The sequence below is a fragment of the Nyctereutes procyonoides genome, unplaced genomic scaffold (assembly GCF_905146905.1).
Source record: "Nyctereutes procyonoides isolate TBG_1078 unplaced genomic scaffold, NYPRO_anot_genome, whole genome shotgun sequence".
Lineage (NCBI taxonomy): Eukaryota > Metazoa > Chordata > Mammalia > Carnivora > Canidae > Nyctereutes > Nyctereutes procyonoides.
Window position 1 is genome coordinate 20,034,217 of NW_026575035.1, and position 22,038 is coordinate 20,056,254.

At 35.8% G+C, this 22,038-nt stretch overlaps 2 protein-coding genes across 2 annotated transcripts; one reads left to right on the forward strand and one right to left on the reverse strand.

Annotated features, from left to right (window-relative positions):
* Positions 1-547: 547 nt before the first annotated feature.
* LOC129505246 (ATP synthase subunit g, mitochondrial-like) lies at positions 548-856 on the reverse strand. Its single transcript, XM_055318200.1, has one exon. It carries the CDS (start codon positions 854-856, stop codon positions 548-550), a length of 309 nt encoding a protein of 102 aa, XP_055174175.1.
* A 10,170-nt stretch (positions 857-11,026) lies between these two features.
* On the forward strand, positions 11,027-21,548 carry LOC129505321 (cytochrome P450 7A1). The gene is made up of 6 exons (XM_055318329.1): positions 11,027-11,182; positions 13,342-13,582; positions 14,384-14,961; positions 16,784-16,914; positions 18,543-18,718; positions 19,538-21,548. The coding sequence occupies exons 1-6, from the start codon at positions 11,103-11,105 to the stop codon at positions 19,835-19,837; spliced, it is 1,506 nt and encodes a 501-aa protein (XP_055174304.1). The 5' UTR covers positions 11,027-11,102; the 3' UTR covers positions 19,838-21,548.
* Positions 21,549-22,038: the final 490 nt, after the last annotated feature.

Sequence of the window (22,038 nt, forward strand, 5' to 3'; positions counted from 1 at the left end):
CCTAAAAAAAAATACCACCAAGTACTCTAACATTTATAAATGTGGGTGTTATCAAAAAGGTCTATCTCTGATTCTAGCAAAAAGAAACCACTGAAATTTTATTCTTTATATCACAGACATGATTTAACCATATCACTTTGGCACATGGTATTGCTATTTTTCCTACTGTAGCAAATCCTAGTTTTCCCAAGACCTTTCCCCTGACTATTCCTGAAATAAAAGAAATTTATCATATATTTCAAATTTTCAAATTAGAATGTTATTCTTATAAATGTATTTCCCAGGTTGGTATATTCATATACATCCTTTCCGATTTTAGGCTATGCAAAAGATATGCTCTGAGAGCTGTATCAATGTATTATAGCAAAAAGACAATCCATCTTATTATCAAGAGAAACTGTGATCCTTCCATGTAGTATCTGACAGAGAAAACACTGATTTTGATACATTATCTTATTTTATTCAAATACCAGTCTGATCACACATGGTCCAAGAACACCCAAATAACAAGCCACATGAAAAGAGATGTTGATAGAAAGATTGGTCTTCAAACATAGCCAATGATGCCATGCTTGCCTATGATCTCGCTGAAGTAAAAACACATCCACACCTCGGTGGACACCAAACCATTCAGCAGAGCTTCCTTAACTGTGAGCTGTTTGAAGCTACCAGTTGGAGCACTCTTGACTATTTTTTTCAATCTCTGAATAGCTGTAGGGATCTCAGCAGGGGCTGGAGGAATCAGCTCAACCCTGGCATAGTGCCAAAATGTGGCCAATGGAGGCTTCGAGTAAGTCACAGCAGCATTCATCAGCGCCAGAGCTTTCTTGGCGAGGTTACAGATGAACTGGGCCATGGTTCCAGGATGGTAGTTCCATCTCCTCAGATGGCCGCTGAATGTCCCATTAGGATTCTGACTGGGTTTCAGCTCAGGTCATGAACTCAGGGTTGTGGGATCAAGTTCCACATTGGGCTCCTGCTGAGCATGGAGCCTGCTTAGAATTCTCTCTTCCTCTCCTTCTGCCCTCCACCACCCTCAGCTCTCATATGTGCACAGCTGTGTGTTCTCTCAAAAACATAAATAAATAAAATGAAAACAAATATTCATCCTAAACCTAAACAAAAGAAATCCATTTGCCATTGCTTGGAGAGACACAGCTTTGGAAGTTATTCCCCATGATGTCTTTATTTTTTGCAAATAAATTTTCCTTTGTGTGACAACTCATCTGGTATAGTTTCTGTGAATCATCAAAGGACTGAACTCAACTTGTTTTGGTTACACTGCCCCTAGTGGTTTTACTGTTTTCTTTTGTAAATCCAAGGGCCTTGGCTTATAACAACAAAATGGAGGCTTCCCCAAGTCCAGGTTTTGCTGGCTCAAAAATGTGGGGTGGGAGACTGGCTGTATTTCTGTAGGTTGGATTTATACATTACTTTCTAAGCTGTAGTCCATGGTTCCATGGTTCCATGGTTCTTCTGGTTTCCTTCACTACAGAGAAAGTGTCAGTGTACGTGGCTGTCCACTAGAGAGCAATATGAGCATTAACTACTTTGAACATGGCACTGAGCCAGATTTCTATCAGGAATGTATTTTACACTAGGAAAAAAAGTAATGAACTCTATAACAATATTTAAATTATTTTCATATTACTTTCTGGTTTGTGCTATGGTTGGAACATGTTTAATATTTTCTAAAAATGCACATTAATAGGAGAAAAATCAAGCAAATGTAAGAGGAAATTATTGCTAGAGACATTCTAGAATGATAAAAGAATCAATTCACCAAGAAATTGTAACAATTATAAATATATACTCACCTAACAATAGAGTTCTAAAATATATGAAGTGAAACTGACAGAATTTAAGGGAGAAATAGCCAATTCAACAGTAATAGAGGCTTCAATACTTAATTTCCAATAACAAATAGATAAGAATCCAAAAGGAAACTAGAAAACTTGAACAGCATTATAAACAAACTAGAGTCAATAGACGTATTCAGAACATCCACACAATAACAGCAGAAAACAAAGTCTTAAGTGTAAGTGGAACATTGTTTTGACAGATATGCATTAGACCATAAAATAAGTCTTAATAAATTTAAAAGATTGAAATTATGTAACATATATTCTCTATTCATGATGGAATGAAATTAGTATTCAATAACTGAAAGAAATTTGTGGACTTCACAAATGTATAAAAATTAAATAATATGCTTCTAAATAACCAATAGATCAAAGAAGAAAACACAAAGGAAAGTAGAAAATACTTTGAGATGAGTGAAATTAAAACCACAATATGTCAAAAATTAATGCGCTAAAAGCAGTGCTTAGAAACTTACAACATTTTTTTAAAAAGTTCTCAAATAAATAACCTAAACTCTCAGCTTAAGAACTTAGGAAAGTAAAAGCAGGACAAACACAAAGCAGGCAGCAGGAAGGAAATAATAAAAATCAGAGCAGAAATAAATAAAATAGAGAATGGAAAAACAATAGACAATCAACAAAACCAAAAGTTAGTTCTTTGAAAAGATTAATGAAATTGATAAAACTTTATCTAGCTTTACAAAAAAAGAGAGAAGACTCAAATTCTAAAATGAAGAGTACATGAGGGGACATTACTACCAACATTACAGAAATAAAAAGGAGAAAAGAAATAAGGGAATGCTAAGAACAATTGTGTACAAACAAATTAGATAACCTAGATTAAATGGATATTCCCAGAAAAACACAGATTATCAAAAGTAACCCAAGAAGAATAAAAAAGTCTAAATAGACCTATAACAAGAAAAAGGACTGACATTAAAATTTTTTTAAATTCCTACAAAGAAAATCCCAAAACCAGATAGCTTCACTGGTGCATTTTACCAAACATTTAAGCAAGAAATAACATGAACTCTTCACAAATTCTCCAACAATTAGAAGAGGAGGGATCACTTCCTTGTTCATTCTGTGAATCCAGTATTATCTGATCCCAACATCAGATAAAGATATTACAGGTAAAATGAACTACAGGCCAATATTCTTTAAAAATATAGATGCAAAGGTCCTTAACAAAATACTAGCAAACTGAATATAGCAACATATAAAAAGCATAAACATTTTTGACAAATGTGATTTATCCTAGCAATGCAAGGATGGTTCAACATATGAAAATTAATCAATGAAATATACCATAAATGCAATAAGGACAAAAATGACGTGATTATTTCAATAGATGTAGAAAGAGTGTTTAACAAAAGTCTAACACCCTTTCATGATAAAATCATTTTTAAAAACCCCTAGAAATAGGACACTGCCTCAACACAATAAAAAGTATCTATGAAAAACCACAGCTAATATCATACTTAATGGTGAAAAGCTAAAAGCTTTTCCTGAAACATATGGAACAAGACAAGGACATCTGCTCTTGCCACTTCTATTCAACACTGTATTAGAAATTACATCCAGGGCACTTGGGCAAATAAAAGACATACATATTTGAAAGAAAAACTACCTCCATTTTCAGAAGACATGATCTTTTATGTTGAAAATCCTAAAGAATCCATAAATTTTTTTTAGAATAAACAAGTTCAGCAAAGTTATAGAATGCAAAATCAACATCTCCAAATTAGTTTATTTCCATACACTAGCAATGAACAATCTGTAAGTGAAATTAAGAAAACAACCTCCTGTACAACTGCACCAGTAAGAATAAAATAACAAGAATAAATTTAACAACAACAAAAGCATGCAAGATTTGTATACTAACATTTACAAAACATCATCAAAGGAAATTAGGGACCTAAATAAGTGGGAAGACACTTTTATCCATTTCATGGATTGAAAGACTTTAATATTGTTAAGATGACAATACTCTCCAAATTGTTCTACAGAACAAATGTAATCCCTATTAAAATCCCAACTACATTTTTTTGTAGAAATTTACAACCTTATTCTCAAATTCATGTAGAAATGTAAGAGATCCAGAATATCCAAAACGATCTTGAAAAAGAGTGAAGTGGGATAATTCATTCTCCTCAATTTCAAAACTTACTATGTGCCCAAAATAATTAAGACTCTAAGGTTCTGGCACCAAGACAAACACATAGATCAATGGAATATAGGGTTGAGAGTCCAGAAATAAACCCTTATATGTATGGTTAAAGAGTTTTCAACAAGAGTACCAAGAGATTTCCACGAGAATAAACATTCTTTCCCATAAATTGTGCTGGAACAATTGGATGTCCACATGCAAAAAAGAGCAAAGTTGGACTCTGTGCCTCATACCATATACAAAAATTAACACAAAATGAATCAAAGATACAAATATAAGAGATAGAATTATAAAACCCTTAGGAGAAAACATAGGTGTTATGTCCTCATGAGCTTAAATTAGGCCATGTTTCTTAGATACAACACCAACAGTATAAGTAACCAACACAAAAATAGATAAATTGGACTTCATCAAAAATAAAAACCTTGGGGGGAATCTGGGTGGCTCAGCAGTTGAGCATCTACCTTTGGCTTAGGTTGTGATCCTGGGGTCCTGGGATCGAGTCCCGCATCAGGCTTCTCCCCCTGCCTATGTCTCTGCCTCTCTCTCTGTGTCTCTCATGAATAAATAGGTAAAATCTTTAAAAAAGAATTTAAAAACTTTGTGCATCCGAAGACCTTATCAAGAAACTGATAAGACAAGCTACACGATGGGAGGAAATATTTAAAAATAATATCTGATAAAGGTAGAGTATCCAGATTATGGCAGGAATTCTAATAGCTAACAATAAAAAGACAGATAACTGAGTTAAAAAATGAGCAAAGGATTTGAATGACATTCTCCAAGGAAGAGCCAATAAGCACATAAAAAGATGCTCAAAAAAAAATAGATGCTCAACATCATTAGTTACTAAGGAAATGCAAATCAAAACCATAATGAGATATTACTTCACACCCCCTAGGATCCCTATACTCAAAAAAGACAGACAATAATAAGTATTGACCAGGACAAGGAAAAATTGGTACATTGCTACTGGAAGTGTAAAATGATACAGCCATTTGGAAGCCAGTTTTGTAGTTCAAAAAGTTAGATATGGAGGTACCACATGACCTAGGAAATCCAATCTTAGCTACCTACCCAGGAAATTTCCAACAAGTTCATACAAAAACTTGACATGAATATTCATAATAGTACTAATCATAACAAGTAAAAAGTAGGGGGGAAGAAATGGGGAAAGCATCAGTTTCCTCCTTCTCTGGCTGCACTCTGCTTTCTCTCTCTTCCTGAGCTCTCTTACCTCCCTGGCTGGGTTGGTTGGGCCCAATGAGTCCAGTGACTCATTGCTTCTCTTCTTTCACTGTCCAGTTGCTCTTCCTGGATTAAGCTCCAGAAAGTTCTGATTAAGGTGAGACCCATGAAAAAAGCAAGGCAGCACTTAACCTTTTTTGATTCTAGGTCCTTGGGCCTGCCTTTAACTTAAGAGAAAGGACTCCTCCCTATGATACAGTGCAGCAGAACAGGTATTGCACAGGGGCATGGAGCCAGAGCTTTGTAGCATAGAGTCATCTACAAAGGGAGACAACAGTGTCCATCTCCTATTTCTGGCAAGTGGATCAAATGAGGCAAGCCTGTGAACATCTCTCGGCACAGAACACTAATGCGTGGCCTGACCTTCTGTGGTAATAGAGATAATGCTTTCTTTATCAGAAATCAAACAGTGGCTTTGTTCTCCTGATGATTGGCAGCATCCCCCTGAGGCCAGAGACTTATCTACCTCTGTATCTTCAGCACCTAAGAAGTGCCTTGCACAAAGTAGGTGCTAAGTTAATATGAATGGATGCATGAAATAAGTATTTGCTAAATGATCAGTTCATCTTTCCCTCATTGCTTACTTAATAGCACCTTCTACATACTCAGTGTTCAAAACATGTTTGATGAATCAACTTATTTCTGAATATGTACGTGGCATGCTTACTTTTTCCTAAATGTGTAGTTAGGTGCCCTCTGGTTGCAATGAACTTCTTGTGAGGTTCTGAGCTGTAAAGGAGGAATGCTGAGCTTCAGTTCAGAAAAATCCGGGGTAATCCTAAATTTGCCACTTAATAATTACAACAAACATTTGAGGGCACAGATTGTGCCAAGCCCTGGGCTAAACATTTTATGCACATTGCCATATTTCACCTTGACATCTATATTATGAGTCATGTACTATAATTATCCCTATTTTACAGATAAGAAAGCAAGAGCTTTCTTGCTTGAAGAGGAGAGCACCTTGTTCAAAGACAAATGCTTAATCGGTGGCAGAGTCAGAATGCAAACTTAGATTTAATTCCAGCTACCACTCCAATATTTGAACTATTACAAGCTGTGCAACATTAGCCACTAAACCTCCACACTTCTATTTCCTTATCTGTTCTTTTTAAAGATTTATTCACTAATTTTAGAGAGATCATTAATTTTAGAGAGAGAAAGCATGAGTACATATGAAAGCACTTGCTCTGTGGGAGGGGCAGAGGGAGAGAGAAAATCTCAGGCAGATTCCCCACTGAGCAGGGACCCCAACTGGCCTCGATCTCACGACCCTAAGATCATGACCTACGCCAAAATCAAAAGTCAGACCTTTGACCTACTGAGCCACCCAGGTGCTTTTTCCTCTTATTTTTTTTTTTATTTTTTAAAAGATCCATTCATTTATTTGAGAGAGAGGGAGAGAAAAAGAGAGAGAGAGCATGGGGGAATGAGGGAGAGGCAGAGGATGAAAGAAAGAATCTTAAACTGAGCGTGGAGTCCAATCTCCTGCCGCTGAGATCATGAATTGAGCCAAAATCAAGTTGGACACTTAACCAACTGAGCCACCCAGGCACCCCTTTTCTCATCATTAAAAGAGCTAAATGCCTGCTCTGCACAACTGAGCTGATTATTCAAGTAGGAAAATGTATGTTAGAAGTTTTTAAAAAGTGACAACTTCAAAACTAATGTAAAAACGATTATGATTGTCTGAAACAGGACTTATCAACACTTTCTTATTTTCTAATCTGGTCAAATTATATTTGTTCAATGGGCATATACTAAGCATTTACAACCTCAACACCTTTTGTTTAAGATTCAAAACTGTATTTGGGAATCAGTTACTCTATATCTCTCCCATAACATAATTGGGATTTTTATTTTCTAAGAAAAATAGATTATATGAATCAAATGTGAATAGACTTATTTCCTAATTGCGATTGAAAAAGCCCTGAATTAATCATAACAAAACTTCACCAACTCATTTTACTTTGGTTTCCCACTGACTTGCCCTGAATTAGGAACTGGATGTGCAGTCTTGATCCGTGGGAACTGAGATGCTCTTGAAAAAATGCAAGGCATTGCATTAATTCGGGCAATCTATGTTCCACAATAGACAGCTGGTCTGACTTGTAAATTATGGAAAACAACTTGTGTGATTCAATTTTTTGGCCACATTCACAGTTCATTTTATTTAAAGCAATCCTACTGATGCGCAAGTTCCATGTAAACTATGTTTACTGCATTTCTTAATAGAAACCACTTAAATGTGTCATCTGTTTACCTAAGCGGATAGCGCTAGTTGTTCTTTTTTACTTTCTGTTCCTCTAGTTTGAATTTCCTTGTTTTGTATACATCTCTTTGTGGCGATGGGGTATTAGACTCAAGCCCTATATTCTCTGAGGCACAGAATAAGGGTTTCCTCTGCACCTCAGTAAGCGTGTACTTTATGCTACTCTACAAAGAAAGAGGAAATTGACAGGCAACGGAGGGATTTAAGTTTTAGATAACCTCTAGTTTTAGATAGACCCAGTTTATCATGCTGGGCCTACTGGCAACTAGAACATCCTTCCTTGTGTATCAAGACACTTATTCTTTCCCCCACTGCAGTGGAAACCCCACAGGATCAGGGTTCATGGCTGCTTTGTTTACCCACTATATCCCCAGTTTTGCTGAGTGCCTGACACAAGTAGTAGATTCTCAGTGTAAGTGTGGCTGCGTATGAATGTGTGTGCATGGGTGAGTGTGAGTATATTAGTTTGGAGACAGAGAGAAGTGGAGCGGGAGAAAACAAAACTTCACATTTTGAAACAGTGGAGAATAAAAAAGGACTTTCCGACTCAGCTAGCATTTATTTAATGCCTGGTACTCTGAACACCATGCTGAACACACTGGGATTTTCCTAAAATCCATGCATGAAACTTTATACCCTTGTTTCATCAGGGAATCTTTTAGGTATTTCCATGAAGCCTACTAAGAGTTTTGACAACTGCAACAAGCATCTCCATTCCCACTCATCAGATTAGAAGCAGAATTTAGGGGTGTAATGGATGCCATTTGTGGACATGTGACAACAAGAAGTAACATCCTCAGAAGGAACACATAAACCATATATAATAAAAATATGAGTATTGATATTCAAGTCATTGCTTTCCCTCGGCCAACTGAAAGAAATTGTATGGGTATATTTCCTGGGCTTGTATTGTATAGAAGAGGGATGGTAAGTGGAGGAGTTAAAAGAATAGATCAGGGTAAAGGAAACTGAGATAAATACTGACTAGGTTGTATTTGAAAGGAGTTTGTAGGGTTCTCAGAGGTAGTGGGGAAGACAAAACCTAAGAAAGTTTTCCCAGGGTTGTGAACATATTTCCCCTTCACTGTTTGGAAATCTTTAATTTTCATATAATTACAGATTCACAGGAAGTTGCAAGATGATACTTAGAGGTCCCATGCCCCGTTTCCTCTAGGTATTTTGTTTTCATTTGTTTGCTTGAGAGGTGACTCTAAGTGGTTAAATTGTTCAGGTAGTAGGTTGGTGCTTCCTCTAACTGTGATATCCTGCCTATAAAGGTTTAGCTTTCAGAGTCATAGAGAAAACAGAATAATTCAAAAAAGCACATCACTCTAAATGCATTTAGCATGCACAAAGCCCTAAAAAAAGCCTAAGTCAATGAAGAAATCTATATACTGACGTACAATGGTTGATATTGATAATCATGATCATAAATCATACACACACACACACACACAGATTTGTGGTCTCTGTTTAAGGAGGCAAAAAAAAAAAAAAAACCATGAGATAATTCTATGGGTTCTATGGCCAAAATCTGGAAACAAACCAAATGTCCATCAGTAGGGAGGGAGTCAGTTAATTGATTTAGTCAATGGAAGACTATACATACACACATTAAAAGTAAAGAGACATATACAATATGTAAAAAAAATTTTTTCTCTTCCTCTCTCTCTCTCCCTCTCACAGGAAATGTCCATAATGTGGTATTCATTTTTTAATGCCATAGAACAAAAAACGTATTCAATATAAGCCATCTCTGAATATGACTCACCAACTATATCTATGTTGTCAAATCCAGGGTTTCTTTGTCATCTTTATTGACCTCAAAGAAGCATGTGATACAGTTAATCACTCATTTTCAAGTGCATTCTCCTCTTGCTTTTTGTGACACCATATTCTCTTGGTTTTCTTTTTGGTTCTTCCTTACCTTTCTTCTCTTTTCCTGCTCCCCTACTGACCTCAATAAATGGAGTCCTTTGTGGCTTGGTGTTGGACTCTATTCTATTTTCCTGAGCTTTATTGTCTCCCTTGATCTTTTCAGGTCTTTTGGCTTTAAAAACCAACCAAATGCTAAAGACTTAAGTCTATTTCCAACCTGGCTTTTCTTCCTAGCTTCAGATTCTTTTACATTCAATTGTCAACTTGACAACACACAACAATCTACAGAGCTAAAGATTGTATTTTGACCTGTTGCCCCCCAAAATCTGTCTTTCCCTACTCTAAAGCATCACTGTATATGAACTAGCTCTTGTCTACCTCAAGCTCTTATATATTGTAACCAATAATATTGTAATATTTCCCCTTACTGCCTCTGCTCTGATCTATCTTACTTTTTTTCTGGTTCTTAGACACTTCAAGTTCATCCTTGACTCAGGATCTTTGCATTTGATGTTTCCTCTTCCTAGAATTCTCTTCCTTCTGATTTTCACTTAATCACTTCTTGCCATTCAGATCTTAAATGTCACCTCCTCAAAGAGCTCTTCCCTGAATATCGTATTTCTAAAGTTGCTCTCATCCCCAATACTCTCTACACCATGTTTTACTTTATTCATAGCACTTATATTTTAGTATCTATCTACTGAAATAGAATCTCCATTAGAGTAGGAAATTTGTCCGTTTTGTTAAAAAATACCTTTGAAGAATTCTTGGCACAGAATAGATGCTCAAGTAAGTATATGCGTACATTGAAATAAAATTTAGAAGGATACATACCATACAGTTAACAGTTGTCGACTCTGAGTGGCGAGTAGTAGGGGAAGTTAATTATAAATTGATTTTCACTTTCTAACGAGATATGTTTCAGTTAGTCCTAAATTTTTTGAAATGAAATTGTATTACTGTAACTATTAGAAAAATTAATAAACATGTTTTCAATTAGCAAAAATGGATAAATGGATGCTTAAACTGTTTAATTGGAAGATGAACTTATGTGGATACTTTCTTGAGAATGTTAGGTAAGTAATGTGTTACTATATATAGTAAAATATCTATGATTTTGTAAAAGCACTGAAACATGAGGCAGCAGAAACATTTCACCTAGTTCTCTTTCCTTTGAACTTGAACCACCATGTCTCCTGTTAATCATTTAAATTGATTTCTTCTTCAAAAGGTAACAAGATCCAACCATTAGCTTGATGATAAAGTATGCTTATTTTTCTTTAAGTTATTATATTTTACATTGCTATTTGATATGTTCATCCTGAACACTTTTATATTTTGTCCTTTTTATAAGCATACTCAACTTGAGATATTAGCTGTTGTTACCAGTTCTGAATGCTAAGTCAGCATATGTTTGAGAGACCTTCAACTTATCAAGTATTGCAGGTCTCTGATTGTTTTGGAACCTCTTCTGATACCTGTGGACTTAGTTCAAGGCCAGTTATTTATTTTTTTTCTAATAGGATGAACAAATGGTTAATTGTTTGTTTTGGTCACTCAAATGTAGGATCGTACCTTATATAAAAGTCTAGCTGGAGTCTCTCTTCAGTGATATCTTTACCTCTCTATTCAGAGATTCTCTTCTTTAAAAGTTTTGCATTAGATTTGCAAAATGATGACCATATCTTTGATCTGGGGGATTGTTGTAGCAGTATGCTGTTGTTTATGGCTTATTTTTGGAATGAGGAGAAGGTAAGGAAAGTTTTACCTTTAAACTGCATTTTAATTAATTTAATGTTCTTTTACCTTCATTGTTCTATATAATAAATTTGGTGTTCTGTAACACTCCTAGCATTTTTAACCTAAAAAGCTTTAAATTGAAAATGTAATTTAGAGATGTATTTTTAAAAATATTTTTTTATTTATTCATGATAGACACACAGAGAGAGGCAGAGACATAGGCAGAGGGAAAAGCAGGCTCCCCAAGCCTATGTGGGACTCAATCCCAGGACCCCGGGATCATGACCTGAGTCAAAGGCAGATGCACAACTGCTGAGCTACCCAGGTGCCTCTAATTTAAAGATTTAAAGTGGTTTATGGGATGCCTGGGTGGCTCAGAAATTGAGCATCTGCCTTTGACTCAGGTCATGATCCCGGGGTCCTGAGATCGAGTCCTGAATCGGGCTCCCTGACAGGAGCCTACTTCTCCCTCTGCCTATGTCTCTGCCTTTCTCTCTCTGTGTCTCATGAATAAATAAAATCTTAAAAAAAATAAAAGTGGTATTTTATTATATCTAAGAAAAGATAGAATGATAGTGATTCCCTTTTAGTATTGACATATCCATGGTCATGCAAAAATGTACAAAATTATACAGAAATTTTATAAGGTTTCTGTGTATGTTTCTGGGTGGATTTAAAGATGAAGTCTGGATTAGTAAGGATACAAGTGGTAAGTGGGATCTGCAGTGGAAAGTGTTTTTTTGTAGCACAAGGATTAAATAGATGCTCTGACTAAATGAATGTTCTCTTCTCAGCTAGTTCTTATGTGCTGTATAGACTCTGTCTAGGTTTGGATAAGAGCCACAGAGCCTGCTTTGATCCTTCTATTACCTTCTTCTCATTAATGATAATCAACCATGGTAAATTGGGAAACTGCTAAATGTATATAGCATCACTTTTATTTATATGTCATTTATTTATAACTGGTTCAAGAATACAAGAAATGCAAATAGAGTCACATACATAGTCAATACTTATTTACCTTCTGATGAGCTCAAAGAGCATTTGGGAGATGGGCTTGTAAGTATTCTGTTGTCAACCTCCAAAAGATAGACTTACCCACAGCATATCTTTAGTTACAAAGATTGCTATGTGTTGACTCTCTTTTACAAGTTTGTGTGTCCATGTGTCCGTGTGTGTGTGTGCATGTGTGCACGCTCTAAGGTATTTTAATTCAGGCCTGGTAATTTCTAGTTTTAGTTAACCTTACTTATCATTGAACTAATAAAGTGAAACTAATTATTTTATGCTAAGTAGTTCTGTCAAGAGGGAAGGAGTTTATGTTGGAAAATTAACGCTTATGTTATTCAATAAAAACATTTAAAATAGCATGAAGGACTGTGTGTCAACTATACTTCAATAAAAAAGAGACAACAAGTAGCATGAATGCTGAATCACAGTTGATGATCCTATCAATACTTACTTTACTTAATTTCATTTTATAATAAGCGAGTTTCTCAAATGAGATTCTTCTTATCTTCAACTATCATTATAGAATAATAATAGCATTAAACTGGGACACCTGGGTGGTGGTTAGGCACCTGCCTTCAGCTCAGTCTGTGATCCTGGGGTCATGGGATCCAGCCCCACAGCAGGCTCCTTGTTCAGTAGGGAGCCTACTACCCTCCCCAACCATGCTCTCTCTCACTCTCTCTCAAACAGATAAATAAAATCTTTTTAAAAAATCTTTAAACTATGAAGATTTTGAAAACTTCAATTTTGCCATCTTCCCTGCAATGGAGTATTCTATATCTTTAAATAATCAAAACATTTTGAGATAGGCAAATGATGGCTGGGAAAAATATAAACACTAGAATGTACTGAGAGGAAGAATCTTGTTGGCTTTTTTGACCTTTTTATCCTCATCATTGGGAAAAGGTCACATAGCCGACATTCAGTAAGTGTTTGTGGAATGCATGGATGGATGGATGGATTTAGCAATTATTTTGATCAACATACTAGGTTAATATAATTCATTATTTTAGGAAAAGAGCAGGGCCCCATCAACAAAAAAACCATAACTGTAGAGTTTTGAAGTTTGAAGTCAGTAGTAAAAGTTTTAAAAAGTTTAAAAGGTATAAATAAAAAAAATGTATAATTTCCTATATCTATCATATGTTTATGTCTTACAGACAAATGGGTGAACCACCGCTGGAGAATGGGTTGATTCCATACCTGGGATGTGCTTTGAAATTTGGTGCCAATCCTCTTGAGTTCCTGAGAGCAAATCAAAGGAAATATGGTCATGTTTTTACCTGCAGATTGATGGGAAACTATGTCCACTTCATCACAAATCCCTTGTCATACCAGAAAGTGTTGTGCCATGGAAAATACTTGGATTGGAAAAAGTTTCACTTTACTACTTCTGCAAAGGTAACCAGTTTCTCATTTATGCAGCATTCTTCTTGTTTTTTACTTTTTAGTATGTCAGTCTACTTAGCATTTTGATGTACTTAGAGTTAAAAATAGAGATGTTGAATAGAGTTACCCTTCCATGGAGATCCTTAGAAACACGATAAATCCAATTAGACATAACCTCTTGGCACTAATTGTTTCAAAAGTCAAAATAGGTATAGATTTGTTATTTCTTAATCACCTAGAGTGCAATAAAAATGAAATATTTTACTGAGCCAGATGGCACCCCATCAGTAAAATAGGTACAAACTCCTTCATGTCAGTGACATCTACATAACTCCCAGAGCACATGTGGTGGAAACTTTTCACTGAATAATTGTTTTACCACACCTAGGCCACAAAATTGTTTATTTTGGTAAGCAACTGTATGTTTAGTGAGTCTCTGCAAGGAAATATTAGACATGGTCTCGGCTGCCTGGTTAAAGTTCATCTACAAAAAATATGGAAGACATGGTGGTTAAGACAAATTTGGATTAGTATCAAATTAACATGCCAATAGATGCAGTAGCATAAGAAAAGTAAGAAATGGACAACTTGTGTGGTTGAGGGAAGTTTCACCGAAGAACTGGAATTTCAACTTGGCCTTCCAGGAAGAGTAGGATTTGGCCATTTAATTTGAAGAGTGCTATGAAATTGTAGGTTTTCCTGCCTTGCTTTTAACAAGTAGAGAATCCTGAAAGTATATAAGCTGTTTTTCAGCCATTTTCTAGCACTGTATCAGGTTTAATCTCTTTTTTCACACATTTCATGTATTCTCAGGCATTTGGGCACAGAAGCATTGACCCGAGTGATGGAAATACCACTGAAAATATAAATAAAACTTTCATCAAAACCCTGCAGGGCGATGCCTTGAATTCCCTTACAGAAGCCATGATGGAAAACCTCCAACTTGTCATGAGATGTCCCCTGGTATCTAAATCAAAGACTCCTGCCTGGGTGACGGAAGGAATGTATTCCTTCTGTTACCGAGTGATGTTTGAAGCTGGGTATTTAACTCTCTTTGGCAAAGATCTTACAGGGCAAGATGCACAAAAAGGACTTATTCTGAATAACCTTGACCACTTCAAGGAATTTGACAAAATCTTTCCTGCTCTGGTAGCAGGCCTCCCCATTCATGTGTTCAAGACGGCACACCACGCTAGGGAAAAGCTGGCAGAGGGCTTGAGGCATGAGAACCTTGGAAAGAGAGACCACATCTCGGAACTGGTCAGGTTTCTGAATGACATGCTTTCCACCTTAGATGACATGGATAAGGCTAAGACGCACCTCGCTATCCTCTGGGCATCACAAGCAAACACCATTCCAGCGACCTTCTGGAGCTTATTTCAAATGATTAGGTAACTAGCAATTTATCCATTTATTTTTTTTATTTTAATGGAAAGTAGAAAAGCTACTATTTTAACAAAAAAAAAAATAAGAGTCATGGTACTTTCTCATGCTATCAATCAAGAATGTGACATTGACTTTATAAGTTTTTAATATGTATCAGCTCTTCCAATCCTCACAAAAGCATAAACAACTATGACTAGTACACACATCTTGTGGAAGCAGAGAACTTTCCAGGGGGAAGGATGCACTGCGGAGGGTCAGTTCAGGCTGTCGGGGCCCAGAACCCTTGCTTTCAACCCCAGGCTGTTCCTCATGATGCCTACTTATGTTGATGAATTCTGTCTTCATAATCATAAAAATGTATTTAAGTGATTCTGACTTGTGGACAGTGAGAGGGCGGAGTCTATGCCTTAGTCCTTTGTGCATTAACAGTTTGTTTCCACTGCATTAGTAACTTCTGTTTTAGTGTTTATTTGATCAACTATGATAGCTATGGACCAATCCTATTAATATTGATTATTATTGATGGGCTTTAGCTAGATTTTGCCTTTAAAATGTATGTAACAAAAACACTATATGTAACATATACTTTACATGATTTTGTTTAAAACTGTTAGTCTGTTGGAAATTGGACATTCAAATGGTTTAATTATTCCAGTTAAATTGGGTGTTTAATGTCACATGGACACAAAATTACTGTTTTGTAGCATTGGGAATGCCAAATTTCCAATGATGGCTGGTAACCGTATGTCTTTAATATAAAAAATACTTAAGGGCACCTGGATGACCCAGTTGGTTAAGCGTCCAACTCTTGATTTCAGCTCAGGTCATGATCTCAGGGTTGTGAGATCACATCAGGCTCTGCCCTGGGCATGAAGCCTACTCAAGATTCTCTCTTCCTCGGCCCCTCCCATCCCATGCACATGTCCATGCATGCACGCGCTCTCCCTCTCTGTCTCAAAAAAAAATGTATTAACAATTTCAGATATAAAAACCCATTACTAATCTGTCTCAAATGTTAAATGTCTTCCAAAGTTTTTACTTGAAAGACCTCCATCTAGAATAAATTCATATATTTACAGTAAGGTTACAACATCAATGTAATATTATAAGGGTAATAGTAGCCATTTTATGACAATCAGACAGATACTTATCAGTCAAACATTTCTGAGAATTTACTGCAATCATGTTATATAGATCTGTTCCCATGGCACTAAGGATCCAGTAAATGTCCATGTACTAAAACGAAGTAGCATTCATTTTACAAGTTAAAGTGTTAGAATAGGAAATTATAATATGAATGGAAAAGCTGTTCTAAAACAACAGCTGAAATCATGGGATTTTAAGAGTAAATTTGATACCCATTTGCAATTTAGTTGATACTTTATGTACATGCAATTTTCCTTTTCAACGGCTATGTACATGTCAAATTTGACCATTTAATCCTTATTAGAAACATTTATTTATAAAAGTATGGCCAAAGTTTTACTTTTGTATTGCAAAGCCTTTGAAGGCAACAATTCTCACTAATATCCAAGAACTTAAGCACAATTACAAAACACGGTAAAAGGTGATTGGGGAATGTCCTTTTCCCCATCTTCTCTGGTATCTTGACCCCTAGTTAAAAGGAGAGGAAAACTTCTATCTGTTTGCAGATCTTTCGATATAGAAAACATTTATATATATATATATATATATATATATATATATATATATATATATATATATTTCTTTTCTTTTCAAGGGCTAACTTGCTATGATTTATATATATATATATATATATATATATATATATATATATATATATCTTTTCTTTTCTCACTTTGTTAGGAGCCCTGAAGCAATGAAAGCAGCTACTGAAGAAGTGAATAAAACACTAGAGAATGCTGGCCAAAAAATCAGCCTTGATGGCAGTCCTATTTGTCTGAATCAAATGCAACTGAATGACATGCCAGTGCTAGGTATGCTTACTATGTTCCATTTCATTTACTGTGTCTCAAAAGTAGTAATCGTCAATCTATATTATGCACTTACTGGTAGCATTAAGCTAAGTATTTCATATGTGTTGTCCTGTTTGATCCTCACAGCAATCCTATGACTGGGGACAAGTTTCTATAGAATAGGTCAGGAAATTGACATTGAAAGGTGAAGTTTGTACCTGGGCTGGAATGGTGGAATGAGATTCAGGGTTAATGTGGGACTCCTGACCCTACATTCTCAAATGTTTCTCTATCCTGTCTTACTCTATCTCATTTCTTACTACTCTTACCACTAATGTTAGGATTAATGGGAGCATATTACTGATTTTCATGAAATAAAGGAGGAAAAAGTTCCATCAAGAAACCATAATTTGGGCAGCCCGGGTGGCTCAGCGGTTTAGCGCTACCTTCAGCCCAGGGCGTGACCCTGGAAACACAGAATCGAGTCCCACGTTGGGCTCCGTGCGTGGAGCCTGCTTCTCCCTCTGCCTGTGTCTCTGCCTCTCTCTCTCTCTCTCTCTCTCTCTCTCTCTGTCTCTCTCTCTGTCTCTCTCTCTCTCCGTCTCTCATGAATAAATAAATAAAATCTTAAAAAAAAAAGAAAGAAACTACAATTAGCTTCCTGGGTTGAGTGATGGGATTGAAGTTTATTTTACATTTCTTATTTCTGCTTCTCTGTGTTTTATAGAAATATAAAAGTACTTTATTTTTATAGTGATAAAGAGTATTCTTTTTGTTTTTGTTATTTTTCTCTTGAGGAAAAAAAACCAGTATGTGTTGTTAGGGGTAGCAGGTCTTACTGGAAAGGATCATGAGGCAAGAAGAATAGGTTCTATGTTGGGTTCTGCCTGCCATCACTTCAACAAACACATCACTTCATTGGGGGGGGGGGACTTGCTGTTCTCATTTGTAAAATAAAGGGCTAACTTGCTATGATTTTACACACAAGCACATGATGAACACCTAAAACATGACAGTTAAAAGGACAGGGGCCAGAAGGTCAGGCTAGACCTTCTTATTGGATTTGCCTATTTTAGCTATTTGCAGGGTGATTCTTTTTGTCCCTTTATATCTTTACCAGGCACCAGGGCATTATCATACAACATCAGTGTAATTATAAAAATGGGTTCTTGGAAACACTGAACTGAAGTGGCATTAAACATCTGGAAAAATATTTCTATATGAAAATGTTATCAGTATATTAAATCTCACAAGTAACAAACTTTGAATAATTCACATAAAAGTGATTTACTGATTTTTCTAATTATATTAGATGTCCAGTGTCGCACAGAAATAAGATTATTTTTCCATAAAATTTTAAAAGTCTAGTTGCCGTTGATGACCAAAAGATTTTTTCTTTACCAAATGATTATTATAAATTCAGATTATCAGATTAAAAGCTACCTTCAGACACAACTGAATCATTGATTACATCATAGCGGCAATAAAAAATATTGGGGGAAGTTTTATCAGGCCAGCTTCCCCTAGTTTATCCAGCTTGTGTTATAGGCTGCTAGTCGTATTTCAGACTCCATATTATGAAGCCTTTAAATACTTGATTTGTTCTTCCTTTCCTCCTTCCCCTTGTTTCTTCCTTTAAAAATATCTAGATAGCCTCATCAAGGAGTCTCTGAGGCTTTCCAGTGCTTCCCTGAACATCCGGACTGCTACAGAGGATTTTACTTTGCACCTCCAAGACAGTTCCTATAACATCCGCAAAGATGACATCATAGCTTTTTATCCGCAGTTAGTGCATTTAGATCCAGAAATCTACCCAGACCCTTTGGTAAGTGACTTTTCATCAAAGTTCAATATCCAGATGATGTCTACCCAGATGGAAATAAAGAGGAAATTTACCAGGGTGCGCCTGAGTGGCTCATTTGGTTAGATGTTGGGCTCTTGGTTTTGGCTCAGTTCCTGACCTCATGGGTCATGAGATCAAGCCCCATGGGTTGGGTGCTGTGCTTTGCCGGAAGTCCGTTTAAGATTATGTCTCTCTTTCTTCCTCTGTCCCTTCCCCCACAATGCACTTTCTCTCTCTAATAAATCAATCCATCAATCTTTAAGCAAAATACAGAGGAAATATACCATTGCAGAACTGATTTAACCATTGAAGCCATAAGCATTGTCTTCTTAATAATGTCCAATATTCATGTATTTTGGAAAGCCTGGATGATGGCCTGAATTTGAAAATTCGTGATACTTGTCTTCATATCATCTCTGCTAAATTATGTTTACAATCATGATAATAAAGCTGCAGCCTTTCTTTTTCTTTAACAACTGCCTGCTCCCAAATCCAGGAAATTAGTGGCTTACATACTGACTCTTCTAGTTTCTAATCTGAACTCTTCCTTCTTGTTCTGCTTAATGGAGGAACTAGTCACCCAGGCAGGATGGAAGGTATTATAAAGCATTTTCTGTTCCCATCCATTCTTGTCAAGTTCCTATTCCTTATTATCTTCTGAGTCAAGGTGGGGAATTTTCTAAATTACCAGTAGATTGGATTAAAAAAGAAAATTACTCTTTGGAGCATCCAGATCAAGAAACAGATAAATTCATTTTAAAACTAGCTTATAGATTTGTTTTCTTTGTATTTTTATTGCAGACTTTTAAATATGATCGGTATCTTGATGAAAATGGGAAGACAAAGACCACCTTCTATAGTAACGGAATCAAGTTAAAGTATTACTACATGCCTTTTGGGTCAGGAGCGACAATGTGTCCTGGAAGATTATTTGCTGTCCAGGAAATCAAGCAGTTTTTGATTCTGATGCTTTCCTATTTTGAACTAGAGCTTGTGGAGAGCCAAGTCAAATGTCCCCCTTTGGACCAGTCCCGTGCAGGCTTAGGCATTTTACCACCATTAAATGATATCGAGTTTAAATATAAATTCAAACATTTGTGAACATATAATTGGAAGCAGAGGACATGAGATGATGTTATTAGTCTCCAGAACACCATCATGTATCTGTCCCTTTGGACAGTGACCTTTGGTGGTGGTGGCACTGAGTTACCAGGGGTCCAGCTCTATACATGGATGCTTGCTTCTGAATCTTAACATTTTGGTGACTGTTTCCAGATGCTATCTCAGACTGTGCTAGTGAAAAAACCTAGATTCTAGAAGCACAATAATTTCTTTTCATTTGAATAAGTCCATGAATGTTCATCTAACCAGGCAGCGAAGTTCATTATTTTCAGAGGAAAAATTCTTTGTTTTTTTTCCCCAGAGTGAAGATATTCTGATTGGCAAAAGTTTTTTTTTCCCCTAAGGAAACACCTTTATTTTTATAAAAACCACCCATTAATTATGAAAAAGGTAAAAATTCACGTTTTAGTGAAACCATATGAGTTTTTTGAATAGATATTTTTTTTCTTTTTTAGAACATAGCCCTCTTATTGTCCAGCACCTGTGACAGTTTCATGTCTCTCTAAAGAAGGCAGGAAGCTTAGAGCACTATTAGCTCTTTCAAAGGAAAAGGAGTGGGTAGGCACACCCAGAAGTCAGTGACTCTCTTAACACTTGGGAATGTGCTACTAGTACAACCAAGCCCACGCCCAACATACTCCCTACCAGTCAAATGTAGATATATATTATAAAAGATGTTTTAAATGATTTTTATCATGCTTTTTAATAAAAAGAAAATGTTTTTCAGCTTTCCCTATATGTGGTATTTAGGGCTTTTCAAACGGTGACATTTATGTTTTGAAAATATTAAAGATGGTTTTAATATATTCTCTTTATCTTTTAATGTATTTTTGCTGGAAACTCTAATGTCTACATCAGGTTGCAACTATCTTATCTATATTTTCATAAGATTCTATATTAATGAGAAGATTTTTTTCAGAGAATGCAGTTTTTTTCTGGTACTACGAAACATGCATCAATAAAGAGAACATAGCTCTTGTGTGATATCTTTTAAAATGAAAATGACCATTTGAAAGCCTTGGATATGAAACATACAAAGAGTTTGTTAAATGGAGCTAGAATTGCCTTATTTAAATACTTTTTATCTTTAAATGAATTGTAGATGAAGGAAATATAATTGAAGGCTATATAGTAGTGTTTAACCACTATGCATAACAGTGCTTTGGTAAAATATTTTAAACATTGGAGTTATCAGCTATACTATTTTTATTGATATTTCTGTATGTATATATGTATATATATATATATATTTTTTTATTTTTGAGAGAGGGACAGAGCAAGCACACATTGCGGGTGGGGAGGAAGAGTAGAGGGAAAGGGAAAGAAAGAATCTCAAGCAGCCTCCACACCCATTGTGGAGCCTCACACAGGGCTTGATCTCATGACCCTGAGATCACAACCTGAGCTGAAATCAAGAGTCCAATTGTTGACTGAGCCACCAGGCACCTCTTATGTATGTATTTATATATAAATTATTTTTCCCTTTTTCCTTGTATACAAATACTAAGAAAATATTGTAACATTTGATAATTTTGAAATGATTCACATTTCAGAAATAAAAATATAAATGTGTGTATTTTAAATTCTTAAATATTCAGAATGTTTAAAGCATTCACCTAGTGACAGTTGCAACAATTTTGTTCATTATTCATCTCTTAGAAAAATTAAAATATCCATTCACTCAAAAATCTCCTCCATGTTTCATAAAGGTCATTGAAGGTTCTTAATCTTGCTATTTAATATTACCGTGGAATTATCTCTTATGTAGGTTATTTTATATACTAAGAAAATCAGTTATTTAGATATGGTGCATGATGAACAAAATTCCATTTTATACCAAATTGTTTTAAACTAAATTTTTAATTGTGGTTCCCTAAGCATTGTGGATGGGTCTATACATATTACTGCACCTTTATTCTGATAGAGCAAGGGTCGGCAATTGATACAACTGTAGGCCAAAAGTGCCTCTCCACCTGTTTTTTTTTTTTTAATGGGTTGAAAGCTAAGAATGGTTTTTTACATCTTTAAATGGTTGTGAGAAAATCAAAAGAATACTTTGTGACATATGAAAATTATATGAAATTCAGATTTCCATGTCCACAAGTGAAGTTTTACTGCACCATGGGCCCAAGCCCATTTGTGTTCCTGTTTGGGCTGCTCTTGCAATGCAGGTGCAGAGC

Excerpts from the sequence above, each read along its gene's own strand:
- LOC129505246 (XM_055318200.1), bottom strand. The coding sequence starts at position 856 with ATGGCCCAGTTCATCTGTAACCTCGCCAAGAAAGCTCTGGCGCTGATG.
- LOC129505321 (XM_055318329.1), top strand. The coding sequence starts at position 11,103 with ATGATGACCATATCTTTGATCTGGGGGATTGTTGTAGCAGTATGCTGT. Across the intron at positions 13,583-14,383 it reads ACTTTACTACTTCTGCAAAG|GCATTTGGGCACAGAAGCAT; the intron begins GTAACCAGTTTC and ends ATGTATTCTCAG. Across the intron at positions 16,915-18,542 it reads GAATGACATGCCAGTGCTAG|ATAGCCTCATCAAGGAGTCT; the intron begins GTATGCTTACTA and ends AAAAATATCTAG.